Source organism: Puntigrus tetrazona, chromosome 16, assembly GCF_018831695.1.
Source record: "Puntigrus tetrazona isolate hp1 chromosome 16, ASM1883169v1, whole genome shotgun sequence".
Classification (NCBI taxonomy): Eukaryota; Metazoa; Chordata; class Actinopteri; order Cypriniformes; family Cyprinidae; genus Puntigrus; species Puntigrus tetrazona.
The window spans coordinates 11,886,539-11,902,195 of record NC_056714.1 but is presented as its reverse complement, the minus strand read 5'-3'; the positions used below and the strand labels follow the sequence as shown (position 1 = coordinate 11,902,195).

Below are 15,657 nucleotides of genomic sequence, written 5' to 3'. Positions count from 1 at the left end.
CTGGTTTTCTTTAATAGCTTCCCTCAAAGAAAAAAACGATCATAAAATTATTAATTACTATACAAATGACAGTTTAGGGAGACCTACACAGTTTCCTCATTACCCTGATTACCCACCACCAGTGCAAATCATTACAAAAATCGAAGGCAATAAAAAACCCACAAAATATTGAAAAATCCTCAGCTCAACTGAAAATACTGCCAACGGGAAGTTAGTGAGCATTGAGTGAATAAAATAATATTTGGCCCTTAACAAACTATCATGTGAAATTAAATAGCTATACCGTACTACTTTATAAATGTTACTGCATATTTAAAATAACAAAAAAAAAAAAAGCTTTTTGGCATTTGCTGAAGGCTATTTACAGCGCACACTGTATATATTGCTTTGAGACACACTTTTGACAGGCCAATAGATTTGCAACATCTCAAGAGAGACATTTAAAGAGAGATTTATCAAAGTACTCTGACAGCACTGTTCATATAAGAGAAAAGCCACTGATGAATGATTCTAATATCTAACTGATACAAACAGGCTGCTTCTTCATTCATCTTAGACGTCAAGCTAAGCCACAGGACATTTGTCCATTTTCAGCCTTTCCTTCACCCCAGTTTCTGCTTCCTCTTCCTCTTCCTGTAGTCTGCTGGTGTGTTTTTCTGGTCCATGTATTATGGGTTAGTATGACCACAGCCAACTGATCATCCCAGATAGGTATGAAGTTTATTTATGACTGTCAGTTGATCAGTCACAAGTATCCTCCTAAAGACAGGTTTGGATGAGGTCTGCTGTTTTTCTGATGCTGGTCGGGATGCTGTGCCAGATGTGTCGTGTTACTCTCCATCGCATAGTTTGTGTGGCCTCCATTCTGAAACTGAAAATCACAATAATTAGTGCAAGATTTTTCCAGCACTGACTTTACAGCCTCGCAGCAAAAGGCTTAAAGTGAATGGGCTGTAAACAATAGCATACTGTAAAGTGGTGAACTGGTTCTTTTGATTAACTCGTACAGTGCAACCAGTGTAGTACAAATTGCTCTTTTCAGCAGGTCCGTATAATGAATCTACACATACAATAATTAGTTTTACACAAGTAAAGTAGTAATAAGCAGTAATTATAATTTGGGTTAGAATATCAAATAAATTTGGTCATAATGTACCATGTTAGATTGTGAATTGGAATCTGGAAATGTGTACAGATAACCAGCTCTAATTATTTTTAAGTCCATACAATAAGGTTTTATTACAAATATTGATTTCATCACACTTTAGATATCTAAACATCAAAGAACCATAAGATCCACCTAATAACAATGGATTTCTGCAGTAGTGCCGTTATTTTGGGTTCCTCTAAGACTCATTCGGTTATCAGCCCGTAATAGAATCATGTCTCATGTGTGTCAAGACCCATTTCAAACCTTTTCCATTATAAAGAAACTTTTGTGCAATGGAAAGCTTCAACTGATGCTAAAGGTTCTTCATGGAACCACAGGTGACAATGAAGAACCTTTATGCTTAAGAGTGAAGGTAAATGAGGTTCTTACCTGGCCTATGTAATCTTGTTTATCCAGATTTGATCCGACTCCCACTCCTCTGTTTGGTCCTGAGTGTCCGTTTCTCTCCACATCACCATCCAGGCCACTGAGCAGCACTTCAAGCTCGCTCGTACCTGTGTCACCTGCAGTGATATACGGTGAAGAGCAGCTGAAGGACACAGTGCTCATATGGTTTCTGTAAGGGTGCTTCAGATCCGGAAGGGGCGATTCCAGGTAAAAGCTGCTGGGCTGCTGGAGCTCTGGCTGGAAGAGAGGAGGAACCTGCAGAGTGTTGCTGACCAGACCTTCAGGGAGGTTCCCACAAACCTGATCATTTTTGAGAGTTTTACACTCCAGCAGATGAAGAGGAGCAAGGTATGAGCACTGCGACTGCTGTATCACGGTCTGAAGCTGGTGTTTTTGTGCTGTCACGTGTGAAAGTTCACATGGTGTGATTCTTGTCCCGTTGTAGTGTTGTGACGTTTTGTGTCGGTGTCCGTGAGAATCGTTTTGGAGATCTGGTGTGGCCTGCAGTTCACTGTGACTTTGTATTTGTGTGAAATGTTGTGTATTTGCTTTAGGATGTTCTTCTATGAAAGTCATCTGTTGTTGCTGAGGTACTAATGTGAGAGGATCACTTGAATCCTGTAAGAGTAATGTAGATGCTCGCTGTGAAGGTGTGAAGGTCTGCATAGGCTTCCCGATGAGATCCTTCCCCTTGAGACTGTCACCAGATATTATACAGTCTGTCTTCGTCCTGAGAGAGTGTTGTACGTAGGAGAAGATGCCATCTGTGAGGTCTGCCACATCGTTATGTTCACCGAGGTCAATCCTGTGGAACAGTTCATCTTGCAGGAACTTTACATCTTCTGGACTGATCCCTAAACTCCCCATGAAGTTCATTATCTCACAGCTGTCGTCTCCTCTAGAGTTTACAACTGGCTCACATTTGAAAAGAGAGCTTTCAGATAGTGAAAGAGCACTTTCCTGCCAATTACTAGAGAAGATCCCACCAAGATCCCCGTTCTCCAAATCCTGTACTGATACAGAGCGCTCGTCTGCAGGACACACATAAATCGACTCATCCTGCTTCAGCATGGAGCCCAGCAGGGAGTCAGGGTTTATAGTACCAGTGGTTCTATCATCCAGAGCACTGCTATCAGAGGGTATGGTGTTACCCTGAGATATTGGCAAGTTCATGTCATAGAGAACAGCTTCTCCTGTAGTGAAGCTGAAAGGAAGCATCATAGCACGCTTTCTCAGGTTCTCCTCACCTTCCTCGTTCCTAAAAAAGACAGAACAACTCATTATAAAAGGAACACACCTAAGGAAAGTACATTTTTAGCTGTCTACAGATATGAAAAAACAAGAAAAAACCACCATTCAGAATTGAAACAAACATAAGTATACAGGCCAGTCACAATTAAGTATACAAATATAATCTTATCTCCAGAAGTTACATTTATAGCATGCTCAATGTAAGTCAAGCAGAGATTTTCAAAGCTGAACCTTAATTTTAAAATTGCAAAGTGAGGGAAGACGTAAGTGAAAATGATGTGAATTTTTAGCCTTTCGTAAAAAAATAAAAATAAATGTTGAAACAGACTAATTTATAATTAATAATTTGAGAAAAGATGATAATGACAACTTGAAGCTCCAGTCCAAAGATTTAGTCTGATTCAAAGAGCCCGACATTTTTGGGGGACACCGAGGGATTTCCCCCCAGAATTTCGAATGCATACATAATTTTATAAGATAAATGTTTAAAACACTTAATTTGTTAAAAACGTTCATTCATTCAGTTGAAATATCTGCTTTGATTGAAACTTTGTTAGCGAACTTACGCAGTCAATATTGTATTCAGTTACAAATTGCGAACTTTGTGTCGGCATAACTCACAATTAAGAAATCACCACAATGACGATATGCAGCTTTGAGTGTAGTGTGTCAAAATGGAGCGGCTGTGAGATGAGTTGTGTTGGGTTTGAAGCAGCCGTGCACAGACTGATCAAAGCACCGTGAGAGAGATTCAAAGCATGCAGAGCCACCTGCTCCCTGTAGCTCTCACGGTGCTCTGATGTCATACAGCGACCGGCCTGCGTGCTGCTGCTTCTGATCGAACACACCTCATCTCACAGCCGCTCCGTTTTGCACACTGAATGGAAATTTTTGCATTTTGAAAAATAAATACAAACTCACGTTGTGTCAATCATGTTCACATCACGGTCTACTCTCTCTGCCTAGACTAAAAATAAATAAGCTCTTCGGATCTGGGCGATTCACATAAATGGCATATTTTGATTCAAAACGGCAAATTTCGGTGAAAAGCAACAAGTTTGCAGATATGATTACACCAAATACACAAATGTTCTTTTTAGCAACATCATATGACCCCTTTAAGTGAATATGGTAATATAATATATCTGGTAATGTATGCCAGACTTCTATCATTCACTTAAACCTCATCCCTGCATTCTCAAGTTCTCTTTTTTTGATTCCAAGGCACAAAATCCAATTTATTTATTTATGTAATTCTCATGATCTATTACACTGAGATCTCATTACAAATGTAAAAATTACAAATATTACATGAGTGGATGAATCATTCACATAAAGATCAATAATGTGTATTTAGCATATAAAAAGTTTAAAAAATATAAAAAATATAATTAATGCTGACTTTTAGAACTTACTATATTATAAAAATAATCTGCAATTACATATTTAATATAAGTACTAATTTAATATAACTATAAGTAATATATAGTTACAAAAAGACAAAGAAAACATGTTCAATACAAAAGATAAAGACACAAATAAGAGCATACGTGATGACTCTCTGTGAGGCGATGATACAGTCTGGTTGGCCATTTTTGTAGACAAGTCTGGCGTTGGACTGCACCCAAACCCAGAGGTTCTGTTTTGTCAACAGTCTGAACACAGTCATCCCGCTTTCACCTGTCCTCATCACTGCAGGGGACAGAAATGATTTAATCATGTGAAATGTTAACTAAAATGCCAACTAATTTTGCTACCTTTAAAAATAATAATAGCACATCCTTTTGATAGCTGTCTCCTTTTAAAAGGCAGACAGATATACGTATATGTATATGTATATGTATATTTGTCACTGGTTGTCGTATCTCAAACATGCATATTTGAGTTGCACGCAGTTTGATCAATGTTTACTCATTAAATTACATCTGTTTATCATATAAAGAGATCATGTCATATTTTTGTACATTTAGGAGTGTAAAATTGTAGTTGTGTGGACATTAATACATATATATAATGAGGATGAATATCCGATTTTTAAACTTTTGGTGAATGGTACCTTTAGGACCAAAACAATTATTTCGACAGCAGTTAGACCTCTAGTCCCTGACACAAGCAATGTTGAAACCCATTGGTTTGGAGCGAGATTTAAGAGAGTCTTACTCCGCATGTGGTTCTCGGCGCAGTAGAGCATGTCAGCTGCATGGATGAACTGATAGCCCGAGCCGCGGTAACACAGCTCTTCCTCTGTGTAGCCAAGAACAATCTTCCCTCTGTGGAGAAACAAAAAAAACACATGACTTGACACATGAATGAGAGAGATACTGACAGTGAGAAAGCAGAGGAACGCTGCACCAAAATCGCAAGCCAATACATTTTTATATATAATTATATATAGTGCTACTTTCATTCATCTTTAACTTTTATCATTCCCAAATCGGAAAAAAAAAATTGCCCTTACAATCAACTGAAACAAACAAAAGCGACAAAGAACAAATCCAGGAGTTTCTTCACACATACTGATTATATGTCTTACTTTGTGTCACATGCGGTGGGCGTGAAATCCAGCTTATGCTTGGTTTTGAAAAAGCAGCTCTTGGTACGGATCTCCAGTATGGATGGCGGCTGCAGAGGACAGGCCAGGGCAAACAGAGCCAGCTGAGGAGGGACGGCTTTCCCATCTGCTGTCCTCTCATTCTGCCCGTACAGGAACTTCAAACGGCCCTGAAAGCTCATGGCCTATAAAAATACAAGCCACATATTTAACACATTAAATGCTATTGAATAGCATTTAGTTAATTCTAAATTAAAACAAAAAATGTGATTCCATCTGAGCCTTCTCATCATACGACACCAGACCTTGCTATCTTTTGACCGAGATAAGCAAGACTGATTAAAGTGCTAAAAGACTGATTAAGGTACTAAGTGGTGCTTAAAAGGGATAGTTTACTCACCCTCATGTTGTTCCAAACCACTTTCCTATCACTTTGCTTACCAACAACATTCATCAAAATATCTAATTTTGTGTTGTTTAAAAAAATCTGATAAAAGTCGTTTTTGAGATAGGAAATCTACATGTAGAAATGATCCAGCAGTTAACTCCACGCCATGTGGAAGTCGTGAACTAAAAATGAACTGATAGGACCTTAACCTTACAGCACTTTCATAATTATAGCCTTACAGTCACAGAGCGTGTTAATATTAGCTCCTAACAAAGCGAACAAAAGTATCTTTTATTGTGTGTGGAATTTCTTTGTATATAGAAGCACGAGATAATTTCAGTAATTTCAGCCCTCAGTCTAGATTATTACATTACATTTTATTAGTACTCCTAAGAAAACTCATTTATAATACATGATTGTTTACAGCAAAAATGCTTAATTACAGGGTTTTCGAGGTGCACAGTTTTTTTTTTAAATCCCTTAGTATTCATCTTTTGCAATGAATCCAGCTCAATGAATAGACTTCATTCAAACTTGTGTTTCGGCTTTCAGTCTGTTATGGTATGCTATATAATTTTGACTTCTTAAACTTTATTCATAGGAGAGCTCTGACTAGACTTAAGCTTTGGTTGGTACCGTAAAAAATGTCAGCCTTGCATGTATTCTTTTCTTTTCTTTGTTTACAGGCATCCGAAATAAAATGTTCTGCTTTTCCATTTTAAATGCTCCCATCACACTGTCAGAGCATCCAGCACTAACGTTACTGTAATAATTATGGATAGAATTTTGGTGTAAAAATTTGGTCAAATGTTTTTTTGCTGTCTTGCAAGCACTAGAACTGAAATCAGGTATTCTTTATATACACATCTAAAATCTTCATCTGCTGCCTAAGGAAATCAACAAAGTAAAATCTCTTGCAATTATTGCTGTCAAACGATTAATCACAATTAATAAAATACTAAATAAATGTTTTTGTTTACATATTATATGTATGTGTATTGTGCATATTTATTATGTATACACAAAATACACACACATAATATATAATAGTTATTTTCATATATTAAACTTATGTATAATAAACCAAAAAAACTTTAATTTTTGGATGCAAATAATCGCGATTAATTGTTTGACAGCACTACTTACAATAAAATATTAGCAAAAAGTGTCAGGTGTGAATATTTAAAGTCTGTATGTGACCCTGGACAACAAAACCAGTCATAAGGGTCAATTTTTCAAAAATGTATTTTTGATATAAATATATCCCAGTGGTTTTGTGGTCTAGGGTCACATATTTTAATCTATTTACTCACTTTAATGTGTTTATGATCATTCTCAACTTACAAGAAAGCCAGATGAGTTGTTCAAAAGACATCTTAACCTGCAAACAAAGTTCCGCTCCAGAAAGTTGGAGTTCTCTGGTGGCAACTGCTCTGGACTGTAGTACGTCTGAGGCAATGGTGCATCCTGAAAAACTTGACAGAAACAAAACAAAACTTGAATATAGAGAAAAGCATGCTTTAATACAGCACTGTCTAAGACAACACAAAATAAAAAAACAGGAAGATAGCGCCCCCGCACTGGTGGCAGAATTTCAGCCCGTGCTGTGTAAGCATTTCTATCATATATAATAGTGTCCTTCCTGATGGCTGGATGATTGCTCAGTGTGTGCGCTGTCTGGGACAGCCGTCTTGTGTATATAGTTCTGACAATAACAGGCCTTTCAATCTGCCAAGTGTTAGATCTCTAATGAAAACTGATCCAGCTTGGTTGAGAATGAAATGGCCAAAGTGAAACCAGAGCAAACTGGCACAGCCTTTAAACACCAGCCATTAGAGTCTGTCACACATGCACATATAACCCAAAACCATCTTTTTAAATGTTTTGGTTTTCTAAAAAGTAGTATGGTAATGGATAAAAACATGGCCTATGATATAATGTAAAAATTCACACAAAGAGAAAAAATAAATGACATTTTAAAATGACAAGGATTGAAAGGATTTATTTGCTTAAAATTATAGACTAGATCTCTCACAATGGAACTTAGTCAAACTTTGTTTGCAGACACACGCAATCCATCTTCTTTGACTCTCTGTGTTGATGGAATGGGGACAGAATCTTTCAGGCACAATGCCCGGGTCTGCTCATGGTCTGTCTGGAGAGATGTTTAGCTATTTTCTACCTTGCACTAGCTGTCCGGTGTCTGGGGTGCAGCTGGGGTTGAGCGCCCAGTGGAGCTGCCTCTGAATCTCAGCCCGGTCTTCAGCGTGAACCAGCTCATAAACACTCTGATGGATGAGATCCGACTGCAAAACAAATCACACAGATTGACAGCAGCTCATTACGATTACAAAATGTACCAAAACTACATTAAGAAATCCAAATCTCAGTGCTGAAATGAAGACCGCCTTTTTTCAACCAGTCTCTTATCTAAATGTGAGCAGAGACTGCTTTGTCTGGCACCCAAACATACTAATCCAAGTTATTGCATGAAAACTCATGTTAAAGGAATAGTTCACCCAAAAAAGAAAATTCTGTCATCATTTACTCAACCTCACGTAGTTCCAAATCTGTACGAAATCCATTGTTCTCAAACAAAGAAAGATATTTTGAAAAGTGTATAACCAGGCTGTTTTGGGTCACCATTGACTTCCATAGTATGTAGTCAATGGTGACCAAAACAGCCTGGTTACAAACCTTTTTCAAAATATCTTCCTTTGTGTTTGACAAAACAAAGAAAATGAAGTTGGGTAAACTATTCCTTTATTGTGTTTAATCTTGGTGCAATAGATCTGATAAGTACCAAGATACAGTACAGAAAATACACCCACAACATGCTTATGTGAGCACGTAAGAAAGAATGCTGCTGCATATGAAATAACCCCCATAACATACATGAATCCCCCCGTTGCAGATCTATACAGGTGGAGCTGGGAAAGGTGGAGGGTTTCCGAAGCTCGCTGCAACTACAGAATGTTTCACACTAGAATTAAGTTTGTGAGAAGAAGCTGGAATTTCACATATAATAAATTCTAAAGCTGGTTAAGATCTCTCTCCAACGGTTTTTCACAACAGCAACTGAATCATCAAGTCAAATGTGTTAAATCAAGTGCATAATGTTTCATGTAATAAACCCTAAATGCTTCTGAGACAGTAGATTCTCTAAAGGAAGAAGTAATGTGTACACTGCACCGAAAAGAATATGGATCGTTTTCAGAAAACCATTTCATAAACGTGTGAAATCTTTGGGCTGCAGTTTCTTCTACCCACACAATATATAAGCAAACCAGTACAAACCTGATGGAACCCCAAGTAGTCTTCAATGGTGGGTGAAGCATAGAAAATTGTGCCATTGGAGGTGACCACCAACACAAAGCCATTTACTGCCTATAAAAAAAAAGTTAGACTCTTGTGGTTTGATTCAAACATTAAGGTTTCACAGGACACACAGGAGCTCACCTGTAGCAACAATTCTCCCTCTGGCAGCTCTTGTATGTGTGGTTTAGTGTTATTTGCTAGCTGGTTGGAGCTCTTTGAGTTCAGGGTCACTGCAGCAACAAACAAGCATTAAAGTGGCTTCGCACAATAGCTAAAACAGATAATACACATTCTTTATCAAAGACATGTTGAGGAAGTTATGGATAGCAATTCATGGTATGTAATAATATCATACGAGGGTACTTGATCAGGCATAATCAAACAAGAGCAAAAGAATTTCCTGCATCAGCAAAGAGAGGAAAATCTAAAATAATGTAATGTGGCAAAACTGTTGGCATCTGAACTACCAAAAACTCAAAGCAAATTATAATGCCCACTGGTTAACAATACACTTCACATGATATGTTTGCTCATGGAGTGGTTATGAGGGAAGTATCTGTAAAAACATAGACACTGGGCCCATAACATGACAGTTATTTCACCCTGACATCAAAGATTAGCTTTATTCAAGCTGTATTTACGGTGCAAATAAAAAAAGTATACTTTTTTGAATAGATAAAAAAATTAAATGCACTTTTAAACTAATTGATTAATTGATAAAATATATCAATTGTGAACTTCAAGAGTTCTTCAAGTGTATGAAACGTACATTAACGTTAAACGATGGAAAGAAGACACAGTACTCTGATTCTGCCAGGAAAACTCATTTATATTGAGAACAATGAATCTACCCACTGCATCCACTTCCTAGTTGACATTAATGGATTAAAAGGTGACTAATAGTCCATGTGTCAACAGCTCCCTGGATTTGGAAGTGTGTGCCAGTAAAACATTAAGGTCATATCTCAAATGGTGTTCTTGCAGTCTTCTCATGCAACATCTGTCTATGTCTAGCCCTAAAGATCCCCACACACTGGTTCACATCAAACCTCGGCAGGGTCTTTGATGCTACACACATAGCACCTTAGGTCAAAGTCTGCTGCTAGAGTCAGTAACTATCAAATATTTTTGTTTTTTGTAACTTCTCACCGAAGTCAAGAGGTCACGAGTCTGTTTCAATTACTCAAATAAACCCAGGCCCTCCCTAGCACTGGCCCCAGAGAGTAGGAATAATTACCCTCAAAACACACAAGCAACAATCAGCACTCCTGCTTAGCCTGTTTCTTTCGAATCCCTCCACTCCTGCATTAGTCAGGATAGAGGAGAGACGTGAGCTGTGAGAAATCAGGTATGAAAATTCATTCAACCACTGTTGCTGGCCTTTTATGTGTGTTTCATATTGCCCAATTCCCTAAATAACGATTGTGAAACTTGCCTGGAAAATGGCTCTGGGTATGTTTTCCACTCGACAGTTTCTTGGTTAACAAAACTTGAACTATTGCCTTTATAAATCTCAATAAGGATGTACAACTGTACCTTTGAGACATAACTGTGCAAGGCTTGTCTGAAATGCATGCATGCACTAAATAAACTGTGATTTAAAATTCTATAAAAGTCTATTCTTGGAATGTTATTACACAACGTAATGATTAACATTATAAAGATAGGTTCAAAGGACTGATCAGGGCAGCAGTTCAGATTTCTACTTCTACTAGCTACATGATGATTCTTGTGCCATCGGGTTATTCTTACTGTGCGCATTATATACTGTAACTCTATAGCACTATATAATCTCTTCTCAAGTACCAAAATTTAATCTTTTGGCCAGTTGCAAGAGAAAAAAAATGCATATCCATTCCAACAGAACAATGAACAATTTGCCACATTCTTCTATTATTACAACAATATTACAAAGCAATATCCTTATTCGCATATTCCTTGTGCCGTCTAAATATGGGTCATCCCCAGATAAAACTGCTGAGGGACCGGGATATCCTGTGATAAGCACTCAGTCTTTCACAAACAAAAGGAGGAACTGCTCGCATTCGCTACTCCTCCGTATCTTAATGTTGAGAGCTGTTGCCTAAAGCCAGGTAAACTTCTTACGATAATGATTTAAACAACATATTCCAGTTTTACTGAGCCGGCCTCGGGGTGATCATTAAGTTAAATTTACCTGTCAGAACAAATGCATTTTTGGTTCTTTGAAAGAAAATGCTATTGATGCAGCTCTCAGCAGACCTCCACCAAAAAGTTATGCATATGAGTACAAATTTATATTTTGCTCTCCACAGGTATCCTGTTATTTGAAAAAGCGCCTCTTCTTTCCCACTGAGGGTGAAATATATCACAAAAAGCCTTGAGATGTGGCAGACACTCATATAAGGAAACAAACTGGATTTCGAACTACTTAAAATGATGTGAGATTTATTCATTTTCATCAGTCACAGGGGAGAAAAAGTGTTGTCTTTGGATGTTATCGTTAACATAACTGTAGTATGATAGAAGTTTGTAGAAAACACTATAATGTTTCACATCTGCATTAACTAAGCGAGGCTATTGCTGGTTTGCGTCACCACTGACGTCCGCAGTGTTTTGTCCTACAATGGAAGGCAATGGGGACCCAAAACAACCTGGTTACGAACTTTTTTCAAAATGCCTTCCTTTGTGTTCAGCAGAAACAAGAAATTCATACAGATTTGAAACTACCTGAAGGTGAGTAAATGATGACAGAATTTTAATTTGAACTGTTTTAATATGAACTGTTCCTTTAAGTACAGTCAGAAATTGGACACTGACATCGATTACCACACCGAAAAACAACTGCAACTTCCGTTTATCATGCATTACCATTGAAGTGACTTTTGACCCGCAGGTAGCTCACACTTAGCCTCAGTATGGTGAGCTTGTCCAGTTTGGATATAACCTCCTTTGGGAAAGGAAGCTGGCTGGCCAACCTGTCCAGCTCTCCGTTCAGCCGGTCCCGGTGTCGTTTGGAAGGATTTGATTTGGCACATTCAGGAGGAGACTGCTGCACACTAACAAGGCAGAATACATACAGATTTTATGTAATTTTCAGAATATGACAAAAGCCAACCTCTGAGTTATAAATTTCAGAAAGTTTTACATTTCCCAGATGTGTGTTACATTACATTACACTGCTACATTAAGGATTTATTATCATTCACTTATATTCAGTACTGTCCACCCTATCTGCCCTAAACAATATTGAAAATTACAACTATCACATAGAATTTAGGATGAATAGAGTTTAGCTCCAGTCCTGATCCAACTCACCTGTCTGTAATTTAGTAATCCTGAAGACCTACATTAGCTTGTTCAGGTGTGTTTGATAAAGGATAGAGTTCATATTTACGGGACATAGTTTATCTCACCTCTGCTTCAGACTGCATTTATGGCCCACATTTGGGTAAATGAGTCACAAAATAAAAGTCTCACAAATAGCAAATCAAGTTAAACACTTATCAGTTACATCTACTGAAAAGATTTGGTCATTAATTACTCATTTACAACCCTGTTACCCTTTTAGTAATTAACCTCGTTTTATTTATTCAAAATTGTTCATTATCAATCATAAACTGAAAAAAACGTAACATATGAATATAAAATAATTTAAAACACGTACATCTACAAGCTGTAATGTGTGATTATTTCACCTGTTCGCAAAATGGGAAGATCTGTCTTTTCCACAAATTGGGAGTTCATTCGAGCGGAATTATTTTGATTAATCAATATCACACCAGTATTCCCAAGTAGGAAATTATTACACTGCAGCCAAAGGTGCGTTATGGAAAATCCAAATGTTTAGTTAGTTTGTCACGTAACAAATGCAAACTAGTTATTCACAGAAGTCAGAAGAAGCACGAACACTACGTCTGGGCGCTAGGTTTTCCTGAAGAGCCTGACTAGCATCGGAGAAAGTGCAGCGATATAACATAATTTTCACGAATGAAGTTCAATCGCGTTGAATAAATATTCAGATAACTATTGTGACTAGAAATGCACACTGCAATGAGCCACTTGTCTGCTAGATAAACAGACTCACAGTACCCTAAACTGGATACATGGGTTCGACTAAGCATGGCCTTAGTAAAACAATGATTTGTTACCTTTTCTGGACAGGTTTCCTCCGTTTGCGACTTGCATAAATGTTACTGTTGCTCATAATTCCCACAGAAACAAAGTCGTGGTTAGTCAGTGGTTTTACTCGGTGCTAGTAGGCTAACCTTGACCTGCCTTGATTTAGTTTAGCTTTTTGCTCAAATATTAAGCTCACTAACTAACCATTAGCCGGTAGCGCTGTTTAAATCTAAAACATTCACCTGCGTTAGACCACAGTTAAAGTCCAGTGGTTGACATGAGACAGGTATAAACACGTCCCTGTCATGGCTAAGCTAAACTGACAAGCTATCTGTCAAACTAATGTTAGCTAAGTTTTGCCTAAACTTTCTAAAGCTTAACTGCCACTCAAGAAGCGCACATTTTGCTTCTTTTTTTTGCAGTCAGCTGTAGTATACTACCCTAAAACTAACACAATAACATAGTCCTAGCTAACTTGGTTTGACAGCAGTGATCCAACTCAGTTTCTCTGCAGTCAATAAACGACAGACCATAGTTTGGTTTTGACAGTCTGATTCTGATCAGGGCCCCTCCCTCACCCACTAACCACCTAACGTTGCTTTTCGGACCTAAATGTCTAAATAACTCGAAACATAGGCTGCAAATAACTGTAACAAAATATTACTATATAGGCCTAAATGCTGTGAATTAATTTCTGTTAAAATTGGGTTTTAGTGACCAAAACCAAGGCACTTTTTAATGACACATTAAAAAAGGGCATACTGGCATCATCACTTACTAACCTCTACATCACTTTTCTGTCTATTTTAGTCAATTTTATATTAATTTATCATTGAGAATAACAACAAAAACATCAAGTAATTAATAAAGAATGTGTACGCATAGGCAGAAGGGATATCTTGGATTTGCTTTAAATTGCTGTTGGGTGTACAGATAGAGATTTAATGCAGAACCGCTTATACAGTAATGACATTTTCACCAGAAAGACCAAAGTCAGAGGCAAGCATGTTAATGCAAGTATGATAATGTTTAATTTATTTCTTAGTAACATCACAAGAGAGGAATGTTTTCACTGATGACTTATTTTTGGACAAATGGTCAAATGTTACTTCATCACATATTTGGGCATCCTTTAACAACAGTGGCTAAAAATGCATTTATTACAGATCAGCCATATTATTTACATACAGTTTTTGAGTCTAAAGACACAGAAATTAGTGTTGTCGTCTCTGCTGCCAAAAAAACTAGCAATACAACTCAAAATGTGTTAAGTTTTTACTTCAAATGCATTATATACACGGTACAACCATTTAAACCGGATAAATGTTTTTTCTTGACCACAGATGGCACATAATCTCAATTCAACACATTTAATAAATTGCTACACTCTTCTTATTTTTGTAGCTTTTGTAACAGGTTTTGAGGTTAATTGATGTTCTGTAAAAAAAAAAAAAAATCGTGCTGAATATCAAAGGTTTTTGTGCCATTTGTTAATGAGGGAATGAATGGCCTCGGTGTTTATATGGATATGTGTGTACAGTTTGCAAAGTCTGAGGTACAGAAGTAATTGCATTATAGTGAATTATTACATGTTTATGTAAATCGCGGTTATAAGTCATGCTAGTCATTTATTTATTTATTTAGCGCCGCATGCTAGCCTACTGTTTGTAAAGTCTTAAATACACCTTTAGCGTCATCTGGTGCACCACAGTGAAACTGACTCTTTGTGCTTTGGTTATTTAACGATCGTCTTAAGGTTAAAGCAGTTCTTAAAACCTCGTTCTGTCCCAAATGAATGTATATTGTCTCCGAAAAAAAACAAAACAAAACTTGTCAAGCTGCTATATTTTTGAGACAAGTTGTCAGCATGTTTTAAACTATATAAGCCAAACTGAACCTAGCCTATTATTTCTTATCTAACACAACTATTTATTGCAGCCTTCGTTTGCTATAGCAACTATCAGCTGATGAGCTGTTCCTTTTAAGAAACAATACAAGGAACCGGTTTCATTGTTTTCTGCACAGACCTATATGAAAACATTTCTATGTATTTCCTGTAACACAAACTGAAGACACAATGAGAAAAAGGGCTACAACTTTAGTTACTTATAGGCCTATAATAGAATTGAGTCGCTTGAGTACAGTTTGGCAGTTTTGTATTGCCATGCCATCCACAGTGGCGTTCAGTTGGTCGTTTGGATAATAATGTTATCATTAATTATACTGTCAAATAACAAATATAATTTTCCATTATTTTAATGGCCATTTTTAACTCTAGGATCAGATAGGAAAACTTACATTGTGTTAAATTGGATTTTATTCCTAAAAAGTGAGCACTTTTTTAATTAACAGTGGCAGGGCTGGTCGTTAAGGTTTTTTTTATTATTATTATTTTTCACATAACACTAGTGCTGAACAGTTGTAGCACAAGGTGAGCAATATGGGGGAAAATATTATCCTAAAAAAAAAGTCTTTCAAGGCAACAGAGTC

General features: G+C 37.2%; 1 protein-coding gene across 1 annotated transcript; it reads right to left on the bottom strand.

The window, feature by feature from the left end:
* Nucleotides 1–311: 311 nt before the first annotated feature.
* Nucleotides 312–13,708, bottom strand: ahr1a (aryl hydrocarbon receptor 1a). The gene is made up of 11 exons (XM_043261417.1): nt 13,197–13,708; nt 11,917–12,104; nt 9,208–9,296; nt 9,046–9,135; nt 7,931–8,054; nt 7,093–7,223; nt 5,343–5,545; nt 4,970–5,079; nt 4,360–4,501; nt 1,541–2,816; nt 312–871 (listed from the first exon to the last, which is right to left on the bottom strand). The coding sequence occupies exons 1-11, from the start codon at nt 13,250–13,252 to the stop codon at nt 746–748; spliced, it is 2,535 nt and encodes an 844-aa protein (XP_043117352.1). The 5' UTR covers nt 13,253–13,708; the 3' UTR covers nt 312–745.
* Nucleotides 13,709–15,657: the final 1,949 nt, after the last annotated feature.

Coding starts and splice junctions, on each gene's coding strand:
- ahr1a (XM_043261417.1), bottom strand. CDS start 13,252: ATGAGCAACAGTAACATTTATGCAAGTCGCAAACGGAGGAAACCTGTC. Junction 5,546..7,092: donor ACAACTCATCTGGCTTTCTT/GTAAGTTGAGAA, acceptor GTATTTTTATAG/GCCATGAGCTTTCAGGGCCG. Junction 4,502..4,969: donor CGCCGAGAACCACATGCGGA/GTAAGACTCTCT, acceptor TGTCCCCTGCAG/TGATGAGGACAGGTGAAAGC.